Below are 23,107 nucleotides of genomic sequence, written 5' to 3'. Positions count from 1 at the left end.
GAATTAATTATGATGGGAGGCAGAACCAACATACACACATACACACACACACACACACACACACACACACACACACACGCATGCACATTCACCACTCAAAAACAAAGGAAATCCATAGCAATAAACTGTTAATTTTTATATAGGTACTAAAGGTAGGCCTTCCATCCCCTGGCTTCCCTCCGGCTGCTGGTAGGCACCCAGGACCTGGGCTTCCCTCGCAGCTCTAGCTTTGTCCGGAGGTCGTACGGAAGGACGTCTGGTCTAATTAGCATATTACCAGGTATTACTATAGATAGTAAGTAAGTTTGGTCTATAGAAGGATTTTGGGATTCAGTTCAATGCAGTCCCTAAGATCCTGTCTCAAAGGGAACCAGGGCTCACTATAGTCCAATCTGCTCAAGGCAATCTTGAATGTTATTTTGGGACTTGGGCAGTAGCTTCAGTGAGAGAAGATAAGTCTTTCTATTAGACTATGGATTTTCCCCACCGAAGTTTCTGTCTTGAATGTCATTTATTTTTAAAATATTTTTATTATAAAATAAAACAGATACAGAAAACATATAAATCAAATGTATATCTTAACAAGTTATTCTTAAGTGAACACCATCTAGGTCAGGTGCCTGGTGCACTAGCACATACTTTGAGCAGAGGACAAAGGCTATGATTGAGAGACACTCTATCTTTTCCCTCTTGCTTTAAGTTATCACCTAAGCAAAATGAAAACACCAGGAGATATGAAACAGAATTAATCATAGAAATGTGTTATTTTTGTAGGATATCACAAATTCTGTAAAATGAAGAACACACACTCAGAATAAGAGAACATTTTTCTTCTATTCATTTTTCCTCAGCATAAGTCTGAGGTGCCAAGACTAAATGAAAAACAAAACACAAAAAACACACATACAAATGTTTTTATAAGTCTAAGAAAGATGGATACACTTGTTAGTGTTTACAAACACAAAAAAGGCAGAAAGATATTTTATCAGTGATGATTAAATCTTACAATAATTCCATTTAAGCATCATTCATGGTGCAGACCAGAAAAATTTAATATTTTAAATTAAAGTGTGCTTAAGAAAATGTTTCTTTCATCATAGTTTGTGGTTTTCTATATTCAGATGCTGTATGCTTCCAGTTCTTCTATAACTGAAAACATTTAAAATATATATATATATATATATATATATATATATATATATATATATATATATATATATATATATATCTTCATTGATTTCAGAGAGGAAGGGAGAGGGAGAGAGAGATAGAAGCATCAATGATCAGAGAGAATCATTGATTGGCTGCCTCTGCATGTCCCCCACCAGGGATCAAGCCTGCAACCCAGGCATGTGCCCTTGAACCGAAATGGAACCTGGGACCCTTCAGTCCGCAAGCTGATGCTCTATCCACTGAGCCAAACCAGCTAGGGCTGTACCTGAAAATTTTTGTTTCTTTCTGGTATTATGCTGTGTAATTTCCTCTTTAAATCTTATTACATTTAGACTTCTGCATAGTGGGATTACATCTATTGTTACTTGGGGCAGAATCCTACAGATGAATAAGCTGTAGCAAGTAGAGAAATGAATTTTCAGATCTTGGTCTTATTCCCTAATGGGATAAGGCTGATAATTCACAGAGTTACTGATTTTTTCCACTTAAAGCTCCAATTTTTTCCCCCCCTAAAGCTCCAATGTTAGCCCTAACCGGTTTGGCTCAGGGAGTTTCTGTTTGGGAAGACTGGGACCCTTGAGTCTGAAGGCTGAGCGTTAGCCTTTGGACTCAAGGGTCCCAGTCAAGGGCATGTACCTTGGTTGCAGGCACATCCCTAGTAGGGGTGTGCAGGAGGCAGCTGATTAATGTTTCTCTCTCATGGATGTTTCTAACTCTCTCTCCCTCTCCCTTCCTCTCTGTAAAGAATCAATAAAATATATTTTTAAAAAATGCTCCAATGTTAAAAACTCCCAACAACCTAAAACTACTAAAATCTTCAACATTTATTCATTCCATGAGTATCTTCTACAGTTATTCAGCTTTCTGTGCAAGGATAAAATTCCTTGTATTCATTTATTTAAAAAATTGATTCTAAAATATTAATATCTAAAATAGGTTAATAGATATTGCCCTGACTCTCACTGAGTTGTAAGAAATATGGACGCTAGAATTGGAAAAAACTAGGAAAAAAAGAAATGGTAGGATAACTAATGAAACTAAACTTACATGAAAAAGCAAGATTATAACAAGAGATCAAAAACTTTATAATTTTTAACTAATGAGAGATTATAATTTTAAATACAAAGCTAGCCTTATCCTGAGGAAAGGCCATTTCATGAATGTAATAAATTGATTTCTGAAGAAAAAAGTCCATGTTAAAAAGAGGCTTTTAGGGGGTCAAATATATGATGACGATGGAAACTAGGCTTTTGGTGATGAGCTTACTATAGTGTATACAAATATCAAGTTATAATATTGTATGCCTGAAACGTATATAATGTTATTAATCAATGTTACCTCAATAAAAAAGCTTCTATTTAAGTTGAGAATTATTGTCAAACTTTATTCACATTTAAAAAAATTTGATTCAAAAAAGAAAATGCCTTTTTAAATACGAAAATGCAAGGTAAAAGATTCTTATTTTAAATTCTCTCATTATAGAACTTTAAAAATTCCATAAAAAATAAAGGCAATTAAGTGCACAGCAGTAATCACTGGCCAGCTATTGATATTTCATTCTTTCTATAGTTCTCCCAGGAACATCTCAAATAGAAACCTCAGTGGAATAATATTTAGATCTGCATACACGTTCTTTGGTTGATCTCTTCCCACCCACCCACCCACCTCCGCCTTCCCTTTGAGATTCCACATCTGTTCTCTTCTTCTATGTCTCTGGATCTGTTTTGTTCAACAGTTTTTCTTTTTTTTTTGTTCATTATATTCCACATATGAGTGAGATCATGTGATGTTTATCTTTTTCTGACTGGCTTATTTCACTTAGCATAATACTCTCCAGGTCCCTCCATGTTGTCTCAAAATGTAAGAGATCCTTCTTTTTTACTGCTGTATTCCATGGTGTAAATGTACCACAGCTTGTTTATCCATTCATCTACTGATAGGCACTTGGGCTGTTTTCAAATCTTAGCTATTGTAAATTGTGCTGCTATAAACATCAGAAAGAATATATGCTTCTTAAGTGATTTTGCCACTTAGGAATAATCAATATGCCATTGTGGGATATCTTGGGTTGGCCTGCCCTGGGCCCCAACAAGGGCTATCTTTCACTTTGTGGCTGAGTGATATTTCATTATATGAATATACTACCTTTTGTTTATCTCTTCACTAGCTGATGGACATTTGGATTATTTCCACTTTTTGGTTAGTATGAGTAATGCTGTTACGAACATTTGTGTAAATGTATTTGTGGGACATATATTTTCAATCCTCTTCATATAAACTTAGGAATGGAATTACTGGGTCATATAACTTTGTTTACAGTTTTTTTAGGAATTGATGAACTCTTTTCCACAGTGGCTACATCATTTTACAATCCTACCAGTAGTGTATGAAGGTTTCAGTTCCTCTACATCCTCAACACTTGTTATTTTCTGTTTGTTTTTAATTCTAAAACGTGTGAAGTGGTATATGGTTATGGTTTTCATTTACATTTCCCTAATGATTTATGATGCTTAGCATCTTTACATGGGCTTATTGGCCACTTGTATATCTTTGGAGAAATGTCCATTCAAATCATTTGCTCATTTAAAAAATGGTGTTGTGTTTTCATTATTGAGTTGTAAGGGTTCTTTATATAATGCGGGTACTAGACCCCTATCAGATATGTGACTTGCAAATATTTTCTCCCCTCCAGTGGGTCTGCATTCTTGACAGTGTCCTTTGATACACAAAAGTTTTTAATTTTGATGAAGTACAACTTATCTAGTTTTTTTTACTTTGATTACTTGTGCTTTTGGTGTTATATATAAGAAACTTACCCAGTCCAAGGTCACAGAGATATATTCTTTCTAAGAGTTTTATCATTTTAACTCTTACATTGTCTTTAATTTATCCTTAATTTTGAAAGCAAAAATACCACCAATTTTCCTTACACACTGTGCCTCTTTCCCTTTAGGCTTTTCCTCAGTCTCTTAAAGGCAAAAATCCATCAATGTAAATAGAGATAATAGGAACTACCTCAACTGATGAGTTCAAAGGAACTGGCAGTTTCCGGAAGGTCCTTCTTACACAGCTTTACAACTACAGCTTTTCCGATCCTAAATGAAGCTGCAGAGCAGCCTCTGCACAAGAACCTGCACTTTACAACTCCTTGCTCAGCTGCCAGCAGTCCCGCTACATCCTTTGCAGAAGTGAATGTTGGTGCCACTTTACGTTTTAGAGTTTAAAGGAATTTGGGACATAGATCTGATATCCTGCAGGTTACTCGGGATGAGTAGGACTTTATGGTTACTGGGGTTCCAGCCAAAAGATACCATGAATCAAGAGTTTACACACACTGAAAAAAGAAAGAACAACTGTGAAGCAAAAAAGACAAGTCTTTAAAATTTAGTATATTAGAGTAAAATGGAAGATAAAAATAACTGAAGTTCTCATAGATAAAAACAAATTCTGTGTGCAGTTCAAAATCTGTACTTTATATAAGAAGCATAAATGGTGTTGTGTTTTCATTATCGATTATATTTTCTTACCTCTTGAACATTGAACCTTAAGATCTCCTTCATATAAGTAGGCAATAATGTCAACAAGGTATAAAAAGTCCAGTTATAAGAAAAGTGTGCAACGACAATGGCCCAAAGAGGCAAGGATTTTAGCATGGATTTCCATGGCACTGACTTCTGTGAAGAAAGCTGAAAAAACAAACAACCAGGCGCATTTAGGATAAGCTACAGCTATGTTGAGATCTGTAATTATTAGCCAAAATCCCAACTAGAACACATTATCAGCCTTGATTAGTAAATTCCAGATTTTAATTTTAATTATTTTATTTTATTTATTTTAAAAAATATATTTTATGGATTTTTTTAGAGAGAGGAAGGGAGAGGGAGAGAGAGTGAGAAACATAGATGAGAGAGAAACGTCGATCAGCTGCCTCCTGCACGCCCCCCACTGGGGATGTGCCCACAACTAAGGTACATGCCCTTGACCGGGATCGAACCCGGGACCCTTCAGTCCACAGGCCAATGCTCTATCCACTGAGCCAGACCAGTTAGGGCAAATTCCAGATTTTTAAACCAACTCTTCAAAAAATATTATACAGTAACTAGAGGCTCGGTGCATGAAATTTGTGCACGAGGTGTGTGTGTGTGTGTGTGTGTGTGTGTGTGTGTGTGTGTACCTCAGCCCAGCCTGCACCATCTCCAACCTGGGACCCCTCGAGGGATGTCCGACTGCCCATTTAGGCCCGATCCCGGTAGGGGATCCCATTTAGGATCGGGCCTAAATGGGCAGTAGGACATCCCTCTCACAATTCAGGACTGCTGGCTCCCAACTGCTCGCCTGCCTGCCTTCCTGATTGCCCCTAACCACTTCTGCCTGCCAGCCTGATCACCCCCTAACCACTCCCCTGCGAGCCTGATTGATGTCTAACTGCCCTCCCCTGCAGGACTGGTCACCCCTAATTGCCCTCCCTGCAGGCCTGGTCACCCCTAAACTGCATTCCCCTGCAGGCCTGGTCACCCCTAACTGCCCTCCCCTGCAGGCCTGGTCCCCCAGAACTGTCCTCCCCTGCAGGCCTGGTCCCCCACCCAACTGCTCTCCCCTGCAGGCCTGGGTCCCCCTCAACTGCCCTTCCCTGCAGGCCCGGTTGCCCCCAACTTTCCTTCTCTGCTGGTCTGGTCACCCCTAACTGCCCTCCCTTGCAGGCTTGATTGCCCCCAACTGCCCTCCCTTGCAGGTCTAGTCCCTCCCACTGCCCTCACCTGCTGGCCATCTTGTGGTGGCCATCTTTTGTCCACATGGGGGCAGCCATCTTGTGTTGGAGTGATGGTCAATTTGCATATTACTCTTTTATTAGATAGGATAGAGGCCTGGTGCATGGGTGGGGGCCAGCTGGTTTGCCCTCAAGGGTGTCCCGGATCAGGGTGGGGGTTCCCCTGGGGCATGGGGCAGCCTGAGCGAGGGGCCTGTGGTGGTTTGCAGGCCAGCCACGCCCCCCAGCAACCCAAGTGGAGGCACTGGTATCTGGGATTTATTTATCTTCTATAACTAAAACTTTGTAGCCTTGAGCGGAGGCCAGGGCAGGTGGGAAGCTTGGCTTCCTCCATTGCCAGGGGCAACCCAAGCCTCCTGCTCTCTCCAGCTCCATGGCTGCCGCCATTTTTGTTGGGATTTATTTATCTTATATAATTGAAACTTTGTAGCCTTGAGTGGAGGCCAGGGCCAGCCAGGGTGGGCGAGAAGCTTGGCTTCCTCCATCGCTGGGGGCAACCCCAGCCTCCTGCTTGCTCCAGCTCTGTGGCCACTGCCATATTTGTTGGGTTAATTTGCATACTAACTCCTGATTGGCTTGTGGGTGTAGCGGAGGTATGGTCAATTTGCATGTTTCTCTTTTATTAGATAGAATAGAGTCCATTTTCAGATTAGAAGAAAAATTGAAATGTAATTAGTGTGATAATGTCAACTCCAAACATTCCCTTTGAATGGCAGAAGTCACCTACAGTTATAGAGATAAAAGAGGTCTGCAACCTCCCCATCCACCCCTATTGCTTGAAAAACTCAGAGACAAGAGGAAGGACAAGATCAGTCTAGAGATTTTAGAATTTAAAGGAATTGGAACATAGATTTTTTTTATATGGCTTTGAAACCCACAAAGGAAATGAATCACACTTCTGTGTTGAAAGGTACATGTTTAAATGTATCTGATCTCTGGAAACTAAATATATTCTGAATAATGTACCCCCTCTCCCAGAAACAGAAACTTTAGTGTGAAATATGTAATAATTTTAAGATTCCTGATGCATGTACTTGCATGTAGTGACAGTGATGTTTTAATTAATTAATTTATTTATAAAATATATTTTTGTTGTTTTCAGAGAGGAAGGGAGAGGGAGAGAAAGATAGAAACATCAATGATGAGAGAGAATCATTGATCGGCTGCCCCCTGCACACCCTCTATTGGGGATCGAGCCCGCACCCAGTCAAGTGCCCTGATTGGGAATTGAACCATGACCTCCGGGGCTATTTTAATTTTTTTTTTTTTTTTTTGAGAGAGAAAGAGAAGCATCCATTAGTTGCCTCCCATACATGCTTAGACCAGGGATCAAACCCACAATCTGACCAGGAATGGAAACCACCACCTTCTGGTGTACAGGAAGATGCTCCAACCAACTGAGCCACACTGGCCAGGGCTTAATTAACAGTATTGTTTTAGAAGAATATATGGCTCTGATAATAGCATTCCAACAGTATTTAGGCATAATCTCATTTGTACAAATGAAGCAAAAATGAAGCAAAGTTAGCCATACTAGCATATTTTCACAGCCTATAAATAGCAACTGAATTTTTGATAATCTGGTATTTTTTTGAGAACCACCTAACCAAGACCAGCTATAAGTGGAGAGTGAAATCAGCAAGATGGCCAAATAAGATGTCCTAGACTCATCTGGAATCCATCCATAGACAAAAGTGCCTTTGTGGGAGCTGTGGGATCCAGCACCATGTGCCAAGGGACCTGTGAGGAGCTTCACACACCTATGCATTGGGTAAAACAAATACAAATCATGGTCCTGGCGACAAACCCTAAAGGCAGTTGTGAACCAGCTCCAGCCCCTTTTGGCTGAGGTCTGGGAGCCCGTGGAGAATACTGACTTAGACAATCAGCCACAAAGAAATCCTGCCATTTGCATCATGACTAGACCTTGAGGGTGTTTCAGACAGAGAAAGACAAATACTCTATGATATAACACATGTGGAATGGTAGTTGCTAGGGGCTGAGGGAGAAGTGTTGGTCAAAGGGTACAAATTTCTAATTATAAGATGAATAAGTTCTGGGAATCTAATGTACAGCATGGTGATGAAAGTTAATAATACCGTATTATATACTTGAAAGATGCTAAGACAGTAGATCTTAAAGGTTCTCTCCACAAAAAGGAACATTTTGCCTTTTGGGGAGAATGGAGGTTTGGAAAGAATATGATATGCACATATTACAGCTTAGTGTTAATTTGTAAAGTGGGTACAAAAGTCTTTTCTCCCAATAAGAAGTATGAGATCAATTTACAGCATTTTCACATTATACGTTATGTTTCAGGGAAGAAAAATCTTCATTTATAAAAGCATTCAAGTTAAAGAGGAATTTTTAAATGTTACTAGGAGAAACCATCCAAGTATCCAGCAGACACTAAAAAAAATCCTTCAAGGTTTTAAGGTAGTGCTGTCTAGTAGAATTTTCTACAACAATGGAAATATTCTATATCTGCATTTCTCAGTGTGGTAACCAGTAGTCACATGTGGCTATTAAGCCCTGGCATTTTGCCCTAACACAACAGAGGAACCAAATTTTTAATTAAGTTAGTTTAAATAAAAATTTAATAGCCACATGGGCTTGTGACTACTATAATGGATGACACAGATTTAAGGTAAGACCTTAATGAAGTACAAAACAGTTTTTTTCTGATATTCTAGATCTAGAAATTATTCTCATGCTATTGGTTCTGAAATATTACTTTTAGAGAAGACTTGTCAATCAAACAGTGTCCACACACACATTCTCTATGGCTTCATTAACCTACATGTTGGCAAAAACATGAGAGCTCTATATTATTCTGAAATGCCACTGGTGATAAATAAAAATACACTAGGAAGGAAAATTTTAAATTGCTCAGATCATCTTCCCAGCCAACATTTTGAAAGCAAATTTTCTTTGATATTTGAGTGATAATGGAATTTCTGATGAAACAATCAGCGAGGTCTGGAATCTTACATGGGGAATATAATTGCTACTTTGCTTTCTTGTCAAGTACACCTGAACACAGAGATAGTTGTACTTAATGGGTATGGCCACTACCAGCCCATGGAAGTTTGAGGATACAGAATCCCCTAAACAAAGAAATTCACTCTCTTGGTTCCCCTTGTGACTCTTGGTGCACTTGGCTCGTGACTTGTGATTCTTGGCTTCCTTGTTTTGCCTGTATGGCCCACAGCCATGCGGACCCCACATGCAATGGACTGCAAGAAGGCAGTGGGAAACACAAGCTAAACTACCCTGATGTTGGACTGGACCTGCTCCAACATGGAAAGGAAACTCTGGACACTGGCTCTGCTTCCAGCTCTACTGAAATCCCAGCTACACTTCTTCTATGACTGGACTAAAGGAAATGGGACTTTGGAAACCCAGGGATATAATTCCATAGAAATAAAGCTTTCTACTATGTCTCATGATCCCGTGTGAGTCTCAGAAAATTCCTTTTCTCAAGAGTCCTGCTCCCAGCAGTAACTGGGGAAGAGAAGGCACATACTGCTCTGATAACTACAAAAAAATTATATAATTCTGTTCTCAAGAATTAAGTAAAGAAAAGAAAAAACCAATATGAGATCTCTAAGAAAGAAAACCTCTATGGGTGAAGTGGTAATGTATTTTTATAATTTATTAAAAAGAGATCTTTAAAACAGAGATGTTGATGATCTTAAAGCATTCACTAGGAAAGAGCTCACTAGTTATGAGCTGGCCTTGGGAGTACACTTGTAGAGTGCCCTGAAGATTTTATTGCTCTTTTTGTAACAATTTCTAAATCAGAATTAGAACTATATATGCTGCCATACATGTAAGATCTACCAAATGTAAGAATGAAATCACATTTCTGCCTATAAGTATTGACTTTTTCTGAGCTTAATAAATAAGAAAGCATTCTAACTGGAACCTCGCCTATCTGGGTCAGATCTTCTCTCCACACAGCTGTCAGTGTAAGTTCTCTAAAATGCAAGCCTCATTCTGTCACCAAGTTTACAAACAATTCATGGCATCCCAGTGCCTGCAAGATAAAATCTGAGCTCCTCAGTGAGACATAGGGGACCCTCTGATCTGACTTCTGCCTACCTCCTGTATCTTCTGCTGCTCTTTGCTTTTCACTTTTAGCAATACCTAACTGCTCACTTCCTGAGATATTACCCTGTCTCCTGTGCCTTCGCTGCACCATATACTTGGCCTGGAATGCCTGCACATCTCTCACTTCCCCAGTTTGTTGGGCTAACTCCAATTTCCCTTTCTAGATTGATCATATAAAGCTTTTATTAGTGAGAAAGAAAAAAGCATCCCCAGGCATCACCTGAGCTTGCCTGCTTGTAACAACTAGGTCCTGGTGTTCGACCATCGAACTTGAACAAAGCCATTCTATAAACATGATGGAATGAGACAAAAACAAGACCACTCTATAATCATGTCTGAACACAGACAGAATAAGAATGCTATAAACCACAAAAAAGGAGCAAACATATCCTCTCCTGGCTAACAGCTTTAGCCCCACCTTCTAGAAAAAAATTAATTATAGAATTGCTACTAACACCAAAACAGTAGTTCTTTAAATCCTCCCCAAAGTCAATGAATCCAAGTCTAAATTATAACAAGCTCCTAATTCTCACTGAGATGCCCTATGGTTCCTCATGATGTGCCTTCTCCATCACTAAAACAAACCAAGAAACCCAATTTTGTTCAACTACAGGTATGTTCTTGATGATCTTTGGCCAGGGGGGCACTGACACCAGAGGACTTAAGACATGTCCCAGGCTGGCTGAGGCCCCCTGCCTTCTTTGTTTCAAAGATTTCCTGTGCATCTGTTGTTGTTTTTTAAACATTACTTAATTAATTTATGTAATTGATTTTAGAGAGAGGAAGGGAGGGAAGGGGAGAGAAGGAGAGAGAAAAATATCAACCAGTTGCCTCCTGCATATGGGATCTAACTGTAACCTGGGTATGTGCCCTGACCAGGAATTGAACCTGCCACCTTTTGGTGTACAGGACAACGCTACAACCAACTGAGCTACACAAGCCAGAGCTTATGTGTCTGTCTTATAGCACTGCATCATGCAGACTACACTATATTGAAATTCTGTTCATTCATGTCTGTCTCCCTCTGGAGATCACAGATCCCATAAGAACCATGTTTTGTTCATTTTCTTTTATTTTTTAAGCCCCCAGTACCTGACAAAGAAACTAGGACATTGTACATTGTCAAAAAATGTTTAAAGGATGAATAAAGTACAGCCGATGATCTAGATCTCTTGGATCCAAGATTTAAAGGTGAAGTTTCATGAAACACATTATTTTATGACATTTCAACTATGACATCATCTGATTTAAGAATGCAGTTTGGGGTTTTATGAAATTTTATCCTTCTAACTCCTCTTGCTTCTGAATATTCTACTTTCTGAAGCATATGAAAGGACAAATTAACCGTAGGTTTGGATAATGGACAGATTTAGACACACATCAAGTAGAGAAAGCTTTGAAAAAAATCTAAAACTAAAAAGTTTCATAAGTCCATGAAAATAACAATAGAAGAAGCTCACTGTTGCCCAGTAATGCTGAGAAAATGTGACAAACATATAAAGTTTTATGTGGCAAGACCTGTTAACATGGCATTACATTCTTTTAAAAATATATATTTTATTGATTTTTTACAGAGAGGGAGGGAGAGGGATAGGGAGTTAGAAACATCGATGAGAGAGAAACATGGATCAGCTGCCTCCTGCACACCTCCTACTGGGGATGTGCCCGCAACCCAGGTACATGCGCTTGACCGGAATTGAACCCGGGACCTTTCAGTCCACAGGCCGATGCTCTATCCACTGAGCCAAACCGGTTAGGGCGCATTACATTCTTTTTATTGGTTTCTTCAAGGGAAAAAGTGGGTGATTCATTTGATTAACATCATGAAGGACACTAAGATCTCAAAGTAACTTTCCTTATCACAGTGCTGATTTCTTCTAATTTTTTGCTGACCTTCAGCAAAGAACAAGATATGCCATATTTTTCTAAAGTTCAGCAGTTTGTAGATACACTTGTAGCAAAATTTATAAAACTTAAAAGAAATGTAAATGAGTAAATGTTTAAATTCTACCTGCCTATGCTTTCTATAAACATTGAAAATATCAACAATGGTTACTTATTGGGCAAAAGTTTCAAATGAAATATTTTATGTTCTTAAACTAATAAAGTGACTCTGAAGCCATTAATAAAGCCAAGAAAGGACTATAAATATTTTAATTTTTCTTAGTGATTTCAGATTATCTTTTATTCCCCTCAAAAGGCAAATATATATATTTTTAATCCTCACCTGAGGATATTTTTCCATTAATTTTTCGAGATAGTGGAAGAGAGAGTGAAAGACAGAAAAGTATCGATGTGAAAGAAACCAATCGATTAGTTGCCTCCTGCATGTGCCCTGACCAAGGCGGAGCTTGCAACCAAGGTACATGCCCTTGAATTGAACTCAGGACCCTTTAGTACCATGAGCCAACCCAGCTAGGGCCAAATATTTTGTTTTCATGGCTTGAGTATTTCTTATATTAAATTATGACAGACTTTTATTTCTGACTTGCTACTGTGTTTAAGTGATAGAAATCTAGTTTTAATAAGATTTTTTTTAAAGATCTACTGTAGAGGGGCAAATAGGTATATATATTAAATGTGCTATCATCATTAAATCACACTCATTTAAAGTACAGATAAAAACATACTAGTTTTCTAACAACTAACATTTAGAATAAGATTCTATATGTATCTATATGAATATTATAAGTAGCTGTAAGATTCCTTTCATAAATAACACATTTTATTTTCTACTAATTAAGAAGAAAACAAATTTAAGATTCACCTGATAATCATTACTCTAGAACAGTGATTTTCAACCAATGTGACACAAGAATTTTTAAAATATGCAATATTTGACTATTTAGTCAGGGCACTGACCTCTTTTCCCTTAGACTGTCAAATTAAAAAAAAGTCAACAGCCGCCCTGGCCAGTGAGCCTCAATTGTTTGAGTGGCGTGTCATGCACCGAAAGAAAGGTTGCTGGTTCAATTCCTGTTCAGGGCACATGCTCAGGTTATTAGGTCCTCGTACTCAGGAAGCAACCACTTGATATTGCTCTCACTCTCTCCCCCTTCTTCTCTCTCTAAAAATCAATAAAAACGTATTTTACCAAAAAATGACAAGAGCCAACACAACAATAGCTATCTGGTGTAAATGAATCAAAATTATACTTATATTTTTTATCAGATTAGCAAAAAATATATACTATTTTTGTCTGCTACAGAATTTTGGTAATTAGTGTGCCATAAGATGAAAAAGGTTGAAAACTGCTGCTCTAGAAGGTTTAAAATAACTTCAATTTTTTCATAGATTTAAGCTAGAGAGAATTAGAATTTATCCGGCAAAACAAACAAATACCTACTTTGTACATTTATTTCATTTGCCTGTTCCATTTTGCCTAGAGCATGCACAATAAAAATACCTGTTAAAAATTGGGATCTGAATGATTCAGATCCATAAGAATGAAACTTGTAATAATCTAATTTGCGTAACGTGGTAAAAAAAAAAATTGGTATCTTAATTCTTAAGAGAAAAGTTTCAAAATTATTTTTAAAATATGCCAAAGTCAATACCTGATTTTTTAACGATGAAATAATGTATTCCTTTTCCTGGTGGGAGATTGTCGTGTGAGTTTCAGGTGTATTACTAACTAACCAGATCCATAAAACAAACCAAATGATTCCAACAATACCTTAAAATAGAAAAAGAATAGTTAAAATTATTCTAATATAATATAAAATTAGAATGCACCAACAGTAATTCTTACATGTGTTGAAAAAATTATGTAATTATAAAATCAATGTATATTGGTTTCAGTTTAGTTTTTATTTAAGTTCCTCTCATAATTCTTTAATGGGATAATTGCTATCTCTATTATTTCCTATAAATTTTGAAGAGAACAACTTTTGACCATATGACTCTGCTTTTCAGAGTATACCAGACAAATCTTTTATTTTTATTTATTTGCAAAAGTTTATTTAGGAAGTAGAGGTAGAAGAAGTGAGCTGTAGAAGCCAGCTGAGCTTTGTGGGCTCAGGAAACAAGTTAGAGACAAAAGAAGGGCCCTTGACCTGGGGTGGAGGGCAGGGGTAGGCTGGAGGGGGTCAATGGGGGAAAAAAGAGAACATATGTAATACTCTAAAAAATAAAGATTATTAAAAAAAAGAGAGAGAAAAAACAACCCCTTCCCCCCCAAAAAAAACCCCCAAAAAACAAAAAAAAACTAACAAAAACAAAAGAAGGCCTTTGAGCTTAGGAAAAAAAAATAGGCAAAGAGAAGGAGAGGGGAAAAGGCATGGGTGTGCTCCAGAGAGAGAAAGAGCAAGCTGGCAAACCTTTTAAAATATAAATTTCCACAAGCTATAATTTCCACAGGTATCTGTTAATTGTTTTATGTTGGTTTTCTTTTGTTTTGATTGCAGATAGATTTTCTGCATAAAATGTCTTTGTGGCAATCTAATTTATTGAAAACATGTATCATTATGCTAATGAGACTGGGAAGTAAAAAGCCCTGGGACAAAATTAAAACTAACAAGTGAAAGCATCCTACTTTGCTTGAGAAGAAAATTTTCAAAATATACATTTCAATAATATTCAACATAGTAATTTTTGATAGTAAGTATAGCATTTAAGTCTTGTATTCAACAGCAGTTTCTATTGCAAAATATCCCCAAATAAATATCAGGTCAAAACTCAGTTAGATTATTTTGACCATATCAACTTGAAAAATAGGTTATCAGTGTTTTAGAGCTTTGTGATTTTGGAGATGGTTACTTCAGTGAGTTGGAATATATATTTTTAACTAATTATGAGACTACTATTACATTTTGGATTCGTTACACTATAATTTAGGTTAAATTTTTCAATGAACTTACCAAAAAAGTAGAAGACATAAGTCCAATTCATATAGAAGCAAATTATTCCAGAAAGAGGAAGAGAAATTACTGTCCCAAGCTGTGCTCCTAGAACAACAACAAAGACTTTGTTACCCATCTATTGCTTAAAGAAGATGGGTAACAAATAATGGAGAAAAGAAAGAATGATTCAGATCCTACAAGAACTGAATTAGTCACATGTAAATACAAACAATCCATTTTCTTAAGGAATCATTTACCGGAGAATACACAATATGTAAAATGTATACATTAATATGTAGTTCCATTAGTTACAACTATGTAGCTATTGCATTAGAAGGCATCTATCAATATAAGACCTATTATAATATGAATGGGTAAATGTCACATGTGTTAGGAATCCAGGTATCTGAGGTTCAAAGGTGATCTCTAAGACTGATAAACATAACCTAGAGCAGCATACTTGATGAAATAAGAATGAAACTTGTAATAATCTAATTTGTCCACAATATGTTACAAACAATTGTGTCAGAGAAATAAATAATAAAATTAATTTTAACTGCTATACACAAGACACCTTAGTGGGTAGGATAGGAGCTAAAATAATCAGATATTGTTTCTTGGCTCAAGTTGTGGTCTTATTATTATACTAGAGGCTCCGTGCATGAATTCATGCACGAGTGGGGTTCCTAGGCCTGGCCGGTGATCAGGGCCAATCGGAGCCGTCTCGCCCAGTCCCAATCGGGGCCAGCTGGCCAGGAGAAGGGACCACAGGAGGTTAGCCGGCCACAGGAGGTTGGCTGTGGGAGCGCACTGAACTCCAGGGGGCAGCTCCTGCGTTGAGCGTCTGCCCCCTGGTGATCAGTATGCATCATAGTGACCAGTTGTTCAGTCGCTTAGGCTTATATATAGATAGATGTTAGAAAGTGTTAAGTGTCACATAACAATATGAAAGCTCAAATATAAGACAGATGACCTCTGACTTTCAGAGGTCAGGAAAAGATGTAAGAAGCAGCAGAGGGCTTTGAAAAGATGGGTAAAATTTGGTACCGTAGAAACAAGGTAAGAAAGAAGATATAGAGGTAGCTGTAATAGAATGGGTAAAGGCATGGAAGTAGAAAAGCAGAGAGTGGGTTTGAGAACTTTGGGTGAAGGAAAAGAAGATAAGGGCTGGAAAACAAGTCGAATAGTTACTGAATATGTCCTCCATATCAGGTACTCTGTGCCAGGGCATAGGCTAGTTGACATGTGTGGAGAGCGGCTATAGAGTTCAGACAGGATCAAAGCCACATACAAGTCCCAGGTTGGAGGGCAAAGCCTTCCCAGCATGATTATAGCCAAAGGCTATGGTTGTAAGCTTGACCTTATAGTCCGACCCTGCAGTCCTAGGTAGCTAAGAGATGTGGGCTGCGGGAGGTGCAGCAGGTGCTGCCAAAACAAAGCTTGATAAGAGTTCAGAGAATAGCAACAATAGGAAAGAAGCAGATTTGAAACTCGCAAGAACATTGTAAACATCTTGTCCTTGTTTTACTTTGTGTGATCTGACTATAAAATAAAGCTTCGGCTTATAGACTGTGTCACTGTTTCCTCATCCAAGCACAGTGATCCACCTGGCCCCAACTGTATTCTCTTGGCTGTTTTCTTTAATCCTTCACTACCCCTCCTCAAGTTCACCACTGGCTGTGCTGGATGTGATTTAGACATGAAGTGGTGAAGAGTGTAAAAAATATTGACTAATAATTCGAGGATAGACTGTATTCAACTGGGGAAGGGGAACCACAGATAGAACCTGTTCTTGAACTTATAATCAGATTTCTCATGTTAATCTCTATACAGCTGTAAGAATCATCTTCTTAAAATATAAATTGGATCATGTCTCTCTCTTGATTAAAAACCTCTGATATCTATGCCCTGACTGTAACAGGATGGGTAAAGGCATGGAAGTAGAAAAGCAGAGAGTGGATTTGAGAACTTTGGGTGAAGGAAAAAAAGATAAGGGCTGGAAAACAAGTCGAATAGTTACTGAATATATCCTCCATACCAAGTACTATGTACCAGGGCATAGGCTAGTTGACATGTGTGGAGAGTGGCTATAGACCTTACAGGGTGCCTCAGTTGGTTGGAGCATCATCCCATACACCAAAAGGTGGTGGGTTCAATTCCTGGTCAGGGAACACACCTAGATTGTGAGTATGATCCCTGGGTCAACCGATTGATGTTTTCCTTTTTCTCTCTCTCAAAATCAATAAAAATATTTCCTTGGGTGAGGATTGAAAAAAACAAAACCAAGAAATAAAACCCTCTGATGTCTCTGCATTATATTTTGGAAATAAAAATCCTCATTCTTTCCTGTAGCCTATAAGGCCTGATATTATCTGGCTTTTGTCTATTTCTCTAAACTTTTATGTAATATCCTTTTTATTCATTATGTTCTAGCCACCCATAGTGATTTTTCATTTCTTTGAACCCTCATGTATTTCCTGCCTGAGAACCCTTGTACATGTTGTTCTGATGGGCTGGAATGATCTTCTTTTTGCTCTTTGCATGACTAGTTCATTCTTACCCTTTAGATTTTAGCTTGTAAGTCACCACAGAGAGGCCTTTCTCAACTACTGTATTGAAAAGCAGTCAGGTAAAAAAGTTTTAATTCAGTTAATAGAAGAAAGGCTAGAATTCTTGTGTAATCTGGTAAAATTATAATTCACATATAAAGCCTATGCTATCTCACTTATAGATAAAAATGACGGCAAATAAATGCATAGAAAAAAGATATATGAAGAGAGGGGTTGAGAGTCATGAAATGTGCATTAGATAATAAAATTAGAAATCACAATTTAAGGATGAGCCTTCAATTTTCCAGCCATTGGACTTTAAAGAAAAACACATAGCATCCTCACACTGGCTGGTTTTGCTCAATGATTAGAGCATTGGCCCTCAGACTGAAGGGTCGGAGGTAGATTCAGGTCAGGGTCCTGTGCTTCAGTTGCAGGCTCGATCCCTAGCACAGGTTGGGGCGCATGCGGGAGGCAACCAATGGCTGTGTCTCTCTAACATAGATGTTTCTCTCTCTCTGTCTACCCCCTTCCTTCCACTCTCTCTAAAAACAAAATCAATGGAGAAAATGTCCTTGGGTGAGAATTAACAACAATAAAAACTCCCCACAAAAAACCCCATAGTATTTTCTATACCAACTAGAGGCCTGGTGCATGAAATTTGTGCACGTGGGGGTGGGGGGGAGGTGTCCCTCAGCCCGGCCTGTGCCCTCTCACAGTCCAAAGCCCTTGGGGGATATCCGACTGATGGTTTAGCGGGGCTAAGCCGGAAGTCGGATATCTTTAGCACTGCCACGGAGGTGGGAGAGGCTCCCACCACCACTGCTGCGCTCACCAGCTGTGAGCCTGGCTCAGGGCTTCTGGCTGAATGGTGTGCCCCCTGTGGGAGCCTACTGATCACCAGGGGGCAGCTCCTGCATTGAGCATCTGCCCCCTGGTGGTCAGTGCACATCATAGCGACCAGTTGTTCTCCATTCAGTTGATTTGCATATTAGCCTTTTATTATATAGGATATCTGGAAAGTCAACATTTTAAAAAATAAATTATGGCAGATGAAAAAAATAACATTAGTTAGTTAAGCCACATTGCTTTATATAGTTGTGCCAAAGGAAAAAAAAAATAAAGTTATACCCCCAAAGGTTAATTTTCCCCCAAAGGAGGCATCTGACACTATATGATGCTGGTGTTCAGGCACTTTTCTCCAAGGTTGTTATGTACATAACCAATTATAGCAAAAACTTTTAAGAGAATAGTTATCTCACCTGCATATGAAATGCTAAGAAGCTTGCTTCTTTCAAGAGGGGGAGCCCAAGAAGACCACATGGCATGCATGGCTGGAAATGTAACACCCTGAGGAGGGGAAAAGGATATTTCTGATGAAATATAAGGTAGTTGTGTTAATGTTTTAAATTCAGTTGAATTTTATTGCAAGAGAAATTTCTGGATAAGAATCAAACCAGAATCAGGTTCCATAAAGTGAAATGCCTTTATAGCGTTAAGTGACAATACCTTATATAAAGTACTTTCAAAATCTGAACAAAGATTTGTGAATTCTATCAACTGATTTGAGGACTAAGGTAAAGGTTACAATAAATCTAAAAGAATGGACTGAATGATGACATAAAAGACCCCTCTCAAGGTTAATTTTACTCATTCACTTTATTAAAGGCCTGAATGAAATGGAAACGTTACCAACATATAACTTTTTAAATTTAATTTTATTAATATATTTTTATTGATTTCAGAGAGGAAGGGAGAGGGAGAAAGAGATAGAAACATCAATGAGAGAGAGAATCATTGATTGGCTGCCTCCTGCACTCCACCTACTAGGGATTAAGCCTGCAACCCGAGCATGTGTCCTTGAGTGGAATTGAACCTGGAACCCTTCAGTCCCCAGGCCGACGCTCTATCCACTGAACCAAACCAGCTAGGGCACCAATATAACTTTTAAAAATACTGAGCTAATACTTTGGGATACTAGAAGAAATTCAAGTTGATCTTAATTGGTAAAAAAAAATGGTCTGGGGAGGGAATAAATTCAATTACAGTGTGTATAGTCTTTGTGTAGTCTCAATTAATCTCCTTGAACTTCAGTTTCTTTATATGTAAAACAGAGATAATACTCCCTATCTTACATGCTTGTTGTAAAAATAAATGGTACTAGTGCTATTATTAATGGAGAGAAGAATATATGCTTTATTACTTTGTACTTTCTGCTGATTCTTTCCAAAAGAAAAAAAGAAAGAAATACTAATAGAAGCAAAAATGACTTAGACAGCATTCCAAATAGGTAATATTCTGTATCATGGAGCAACAGGAGGAGTCATTATAGAAATAATAAATCTTAAGACATTCGGAAATGTCAACCGAGATTATATTGTGGAAAACTTTATTATAAAACCCTAGGGACAATGTAGGTATATTTTATGGTAAATCAGATGCTAGGGATGAAAGATGCTGACCTGATTTATGGATGAGGCAATGTACATGTGATACATATTGGAGGAATAAAGACAAAAGAACCTCAGAATAAACACAACTTAAATTCTATTCAGAAATAAAATAGTCACTTGAGATAGCACTAGTAATACAATCAATATACTATAATGCTAAATTAGTGGCATCAATAGACAGTGTGCTAAAATATGAGACTACATGCAGCAAAGAGATTCAATACCTGGAACAGAGAAAATATACTACAATTAAGTGTAATCTACTTAGGTAAGGAGAAGAGGAACCTGGTAATACAGGGATAATTTTTATTTTGTAGTCAAGAGTGATTTATTTAGTACATCTCTATTTTATAAGGACAAAATGTTCAGATGAGTAATCAAAGCTTAGTACTTGGCACTTTCCAAAGTCCTCTAGCAATCATACTATTTGAGCTGTGATTGAATATGGGGCAGGTATTTTAGTCCCAATTTTAAAAAAAATTATGGAATTGAGGCCTAGACATTAGGACTTACCTAACATTTTCACAGTGAAGGTATTATTCAAACTCTGTTTTTATGACTCCAGTTACTGGTTTTCTAACATAGCATAATACATTACTACCTGAAATAACCTTCATGCTCTACACCAAATCTAGAGGCTACTATTTTGCTTGGGTTAGAGAAGTGTTAAGCGAGAGAAAACTAACCTATGCCTTGGTTTAGTTAAAAGAAAGTTAAAAGAAACAACAACAACAAAAATCCTTATTTAAAGATGGAGGTACAAATACAAAATGCTAAGGAGAAGTGGAAAGGAAAAAAGGAATTAAAATTTTTTAAATGATAAAAGTCTTAGGAGGGGAGGGAGAAAGACATAAAAATTAATAATAATTCTAAAAACAACAGAAAGAACAGAAGAATCACAGAAACAAAGAAACTTATATAAAATGACAAATAAAATAATTTCTCTAAGTTAGAGGACCAGAAAAAAGAACAAATGACAAAGAGGAAATTCTCTGAATAGCAACAAATTTAAAAGTAAAAAGGTAATTCAATAATCTATTGGGTAAAATGTGTTTTAGGTCTGTGCAATCAATGATACAGCAGAGATAAGCTATGGCAAAATTCCAGAGGTCTGTCTTAACTATTTTAGTAGTGTTTTATTTTATTAGCTTCTAAAGTAAAAGAGGGAGCTATGGAATGTCTCCTAGAAAAAGTTTTCTCTGCTCTTTCAGTAAAGCTTCCAATGTCAGGGTACTCCCACTCAAGACTTTATTGACCATAAAGGAAATCTATTCAGGTTATTTTCTAGTTAATCATCTTTCTTGGTAAAAAATAAATCCCTATTATCTTCCAATATTAATTTTTGGTTCATATTCATACCAAAGAATGGTATCTTTAAAAAGACAAGAAAGCTATATAGAGTAAGAATAAAACCAGAAGGGAGAAAAAAATTACCTCTCCTAGTCCTTCCAGTGCTCTGAGTACAATGAGGGCTCCAACTCCGATATCTGCAGCAATGGGCGTAAACAGGGTGAAGACAGAAGTGCCCAAGATCCCAAATCCTAGCAGCAGTTTCCCCCCCACTTTGCTGGCAACATATCCTCCAGGAATCTGTGTGATGATGTAGCCATAAAAAAAAGAACCAAGAATCCATCCTTGAGTTTCTGCATCCCATTTGTATCTTTTACCCTATAAAGAGTAGAAGGGGGGAAAAAAACAACAAACTTATAAGACCTTCATTAAACAGCTCCTTTATCTTACTGGCATGCAAATACATAAAAATGTAATTCTGAACCACTGTTTTAGACTGAAGAACACACAAACTTTCTAAAAGGCAGGCGAGTCACCATGACACAGGCATGCAGTTTATCTAGAAGTGAACGGAAAATAATTGAAAGACAAAAACTTTAGGAAGGCTTGTTATTTTATGAAACTAGATTACAGGATGAGTTGCAGAGGTTTTGTAATGATCAGGACCAAGAAGGCTCAAAAAAGGCTTAATCCAGAAAGCTACTAAATAGGCTACTGTAATGACTGTGCCAAGCTTTGAAGCCAGGCCTAGGTTCCAGGCTAGCTCTATTACTTACTGGATTTATGTTCCGGGAAGAATAATGAAAAGGCACATAAAATAAGGCCTGACACATACTAAGCGTTCACTTAATGTTGAATATTAGTATACATAAATATGGATCATTAATATCTCCCCATTGCAGACCAAGCACTTGAATAAGCATACAGAACAATACAAAAGAACAAGAATTTAAACCAAGCCACAAACTTCATGTGAATAGGAAATGTTTAATTAGTAGCAGCACATAGTAAGGTAATAATGAAGATTTAGTAAGTGATCTGAATATTTGACATTTTTAATAGCTGTATAACTGAGCCAATGTGTCAAGAACCATTCCAGGATTTCTCTTTATAAGGCAGATGAAGAGAAGTAGCTAGATTAACAAAAGCACTTGCCAAAGGGAAAGATACAAAACAAATCCCTAATTATCCTTGTTTATGGTACCAATTTGTAGTGTATCTGTACAATTTTAGGACTTTAGTTATACAGTTATATGTCAAAGGTTGGCATGGGTGAAAGTGGGCGGTATGTACCCAAATATGTATTTAGCAACAATAGTTAAGTCAAATGTAAAGATTTTTTGTACATGTGCTTCCTTGGGCAGGAAAACCTCTTTCTTGCTTGAATGCTTTCACTTGTAAATGGCAGAGGAGACTCACCCAAGTGTGATCTGGCTCCTTTGTGAGCACTGAAAATGGATGAAAATATACTCATAAAAAAGGACACCAGGCTTTTCTCCCTGTATTGTCTCCCTGTGTGATAAGCAAAATAAAATACAGTCATGTGCCACATAATGACATTTCAGTCAATATGGGGCCACATATAGTACAGTGGTACCTAACATTATAATGGAGGTGAAAATTTCCTATTGCCTAGTGACTCTGTAGTGCAACACATTACACAAATACTTCACATTGTGTTACAATTGCCTATAGTATTTAGTACAGTAACATGCTCTATAGGTTTATAGCCTAGGAGCTGAAGGGGAACAGAATTTGTTACCCCCAAATATGTCTATTTGGCATAAGGGTTATGCTAGGCTGGTTAACTTTATTTTAAACAGCATATATGGGAGAAGCTCTGAAAACCAAGTAGAAGTTACCCTGTGAAGAGATTAGCCCAAAAACATATATCCATAGCCCATCTTTGCAAACAACAGT

General features: G+C 37.7%; 1 protein-coding gene across 3 annotated transcripts in view; it reads right to left on the bottom strand.

Moving 5' to 3' along the window:
• The window catches only part of SLC17A5 (solute carrier family 17 member 5), a 68,845-nt gene that overhangs the window by 20,128 nt on the left and 25,610 nt on the right, over positions 1 to 23,107 (bottom strand). For all 3 annotated transcript variants that reach the window (XM_079781182.1, XM_079781184.1, XM_079781183.1), the window contains 5 exons: positions 21,332 to 21,565; positions 18,707 to 18,794; positions 14,914 to 15,000; positions 13,612 to 13,730; positions 4,701 to 4,859 (listed from right to left, as the gene is read on the bottom strand). In XM_079781182.1, the coding sequence (XP_079637308.1) occupies positions 4,701 to 4,859; positions 13,612 to 13,730; positions 14,914 to 15,000; positions 18,707 to 18,794; positions 21,332 to 21,565 (687 nt within the window). The remainder of the gene's footprint in view (positions 1 to 4,700; positions 4,860 to 13,611; positions 13,731 to 14,913; positions 15,001 to 18,706; positions 18,795 to 21,331; positions 21,566 to 23,107) is intronic.

This window comes from Cnephaeus nilssonii (genome assembly GCF_951640355.1).
Source record: "Cnephaeus nilssonii genome assembly, chromosome: 9".
NCBI lineage: Eukaryota > Metazoa > Chordata > Mammalia > Chiroptera > Vespertilionidae > Cnephaeus > Cnephaeus nilssonii.
This window is presented reverse-complemented; position numbering and strand designations above follow the sequence as displayed.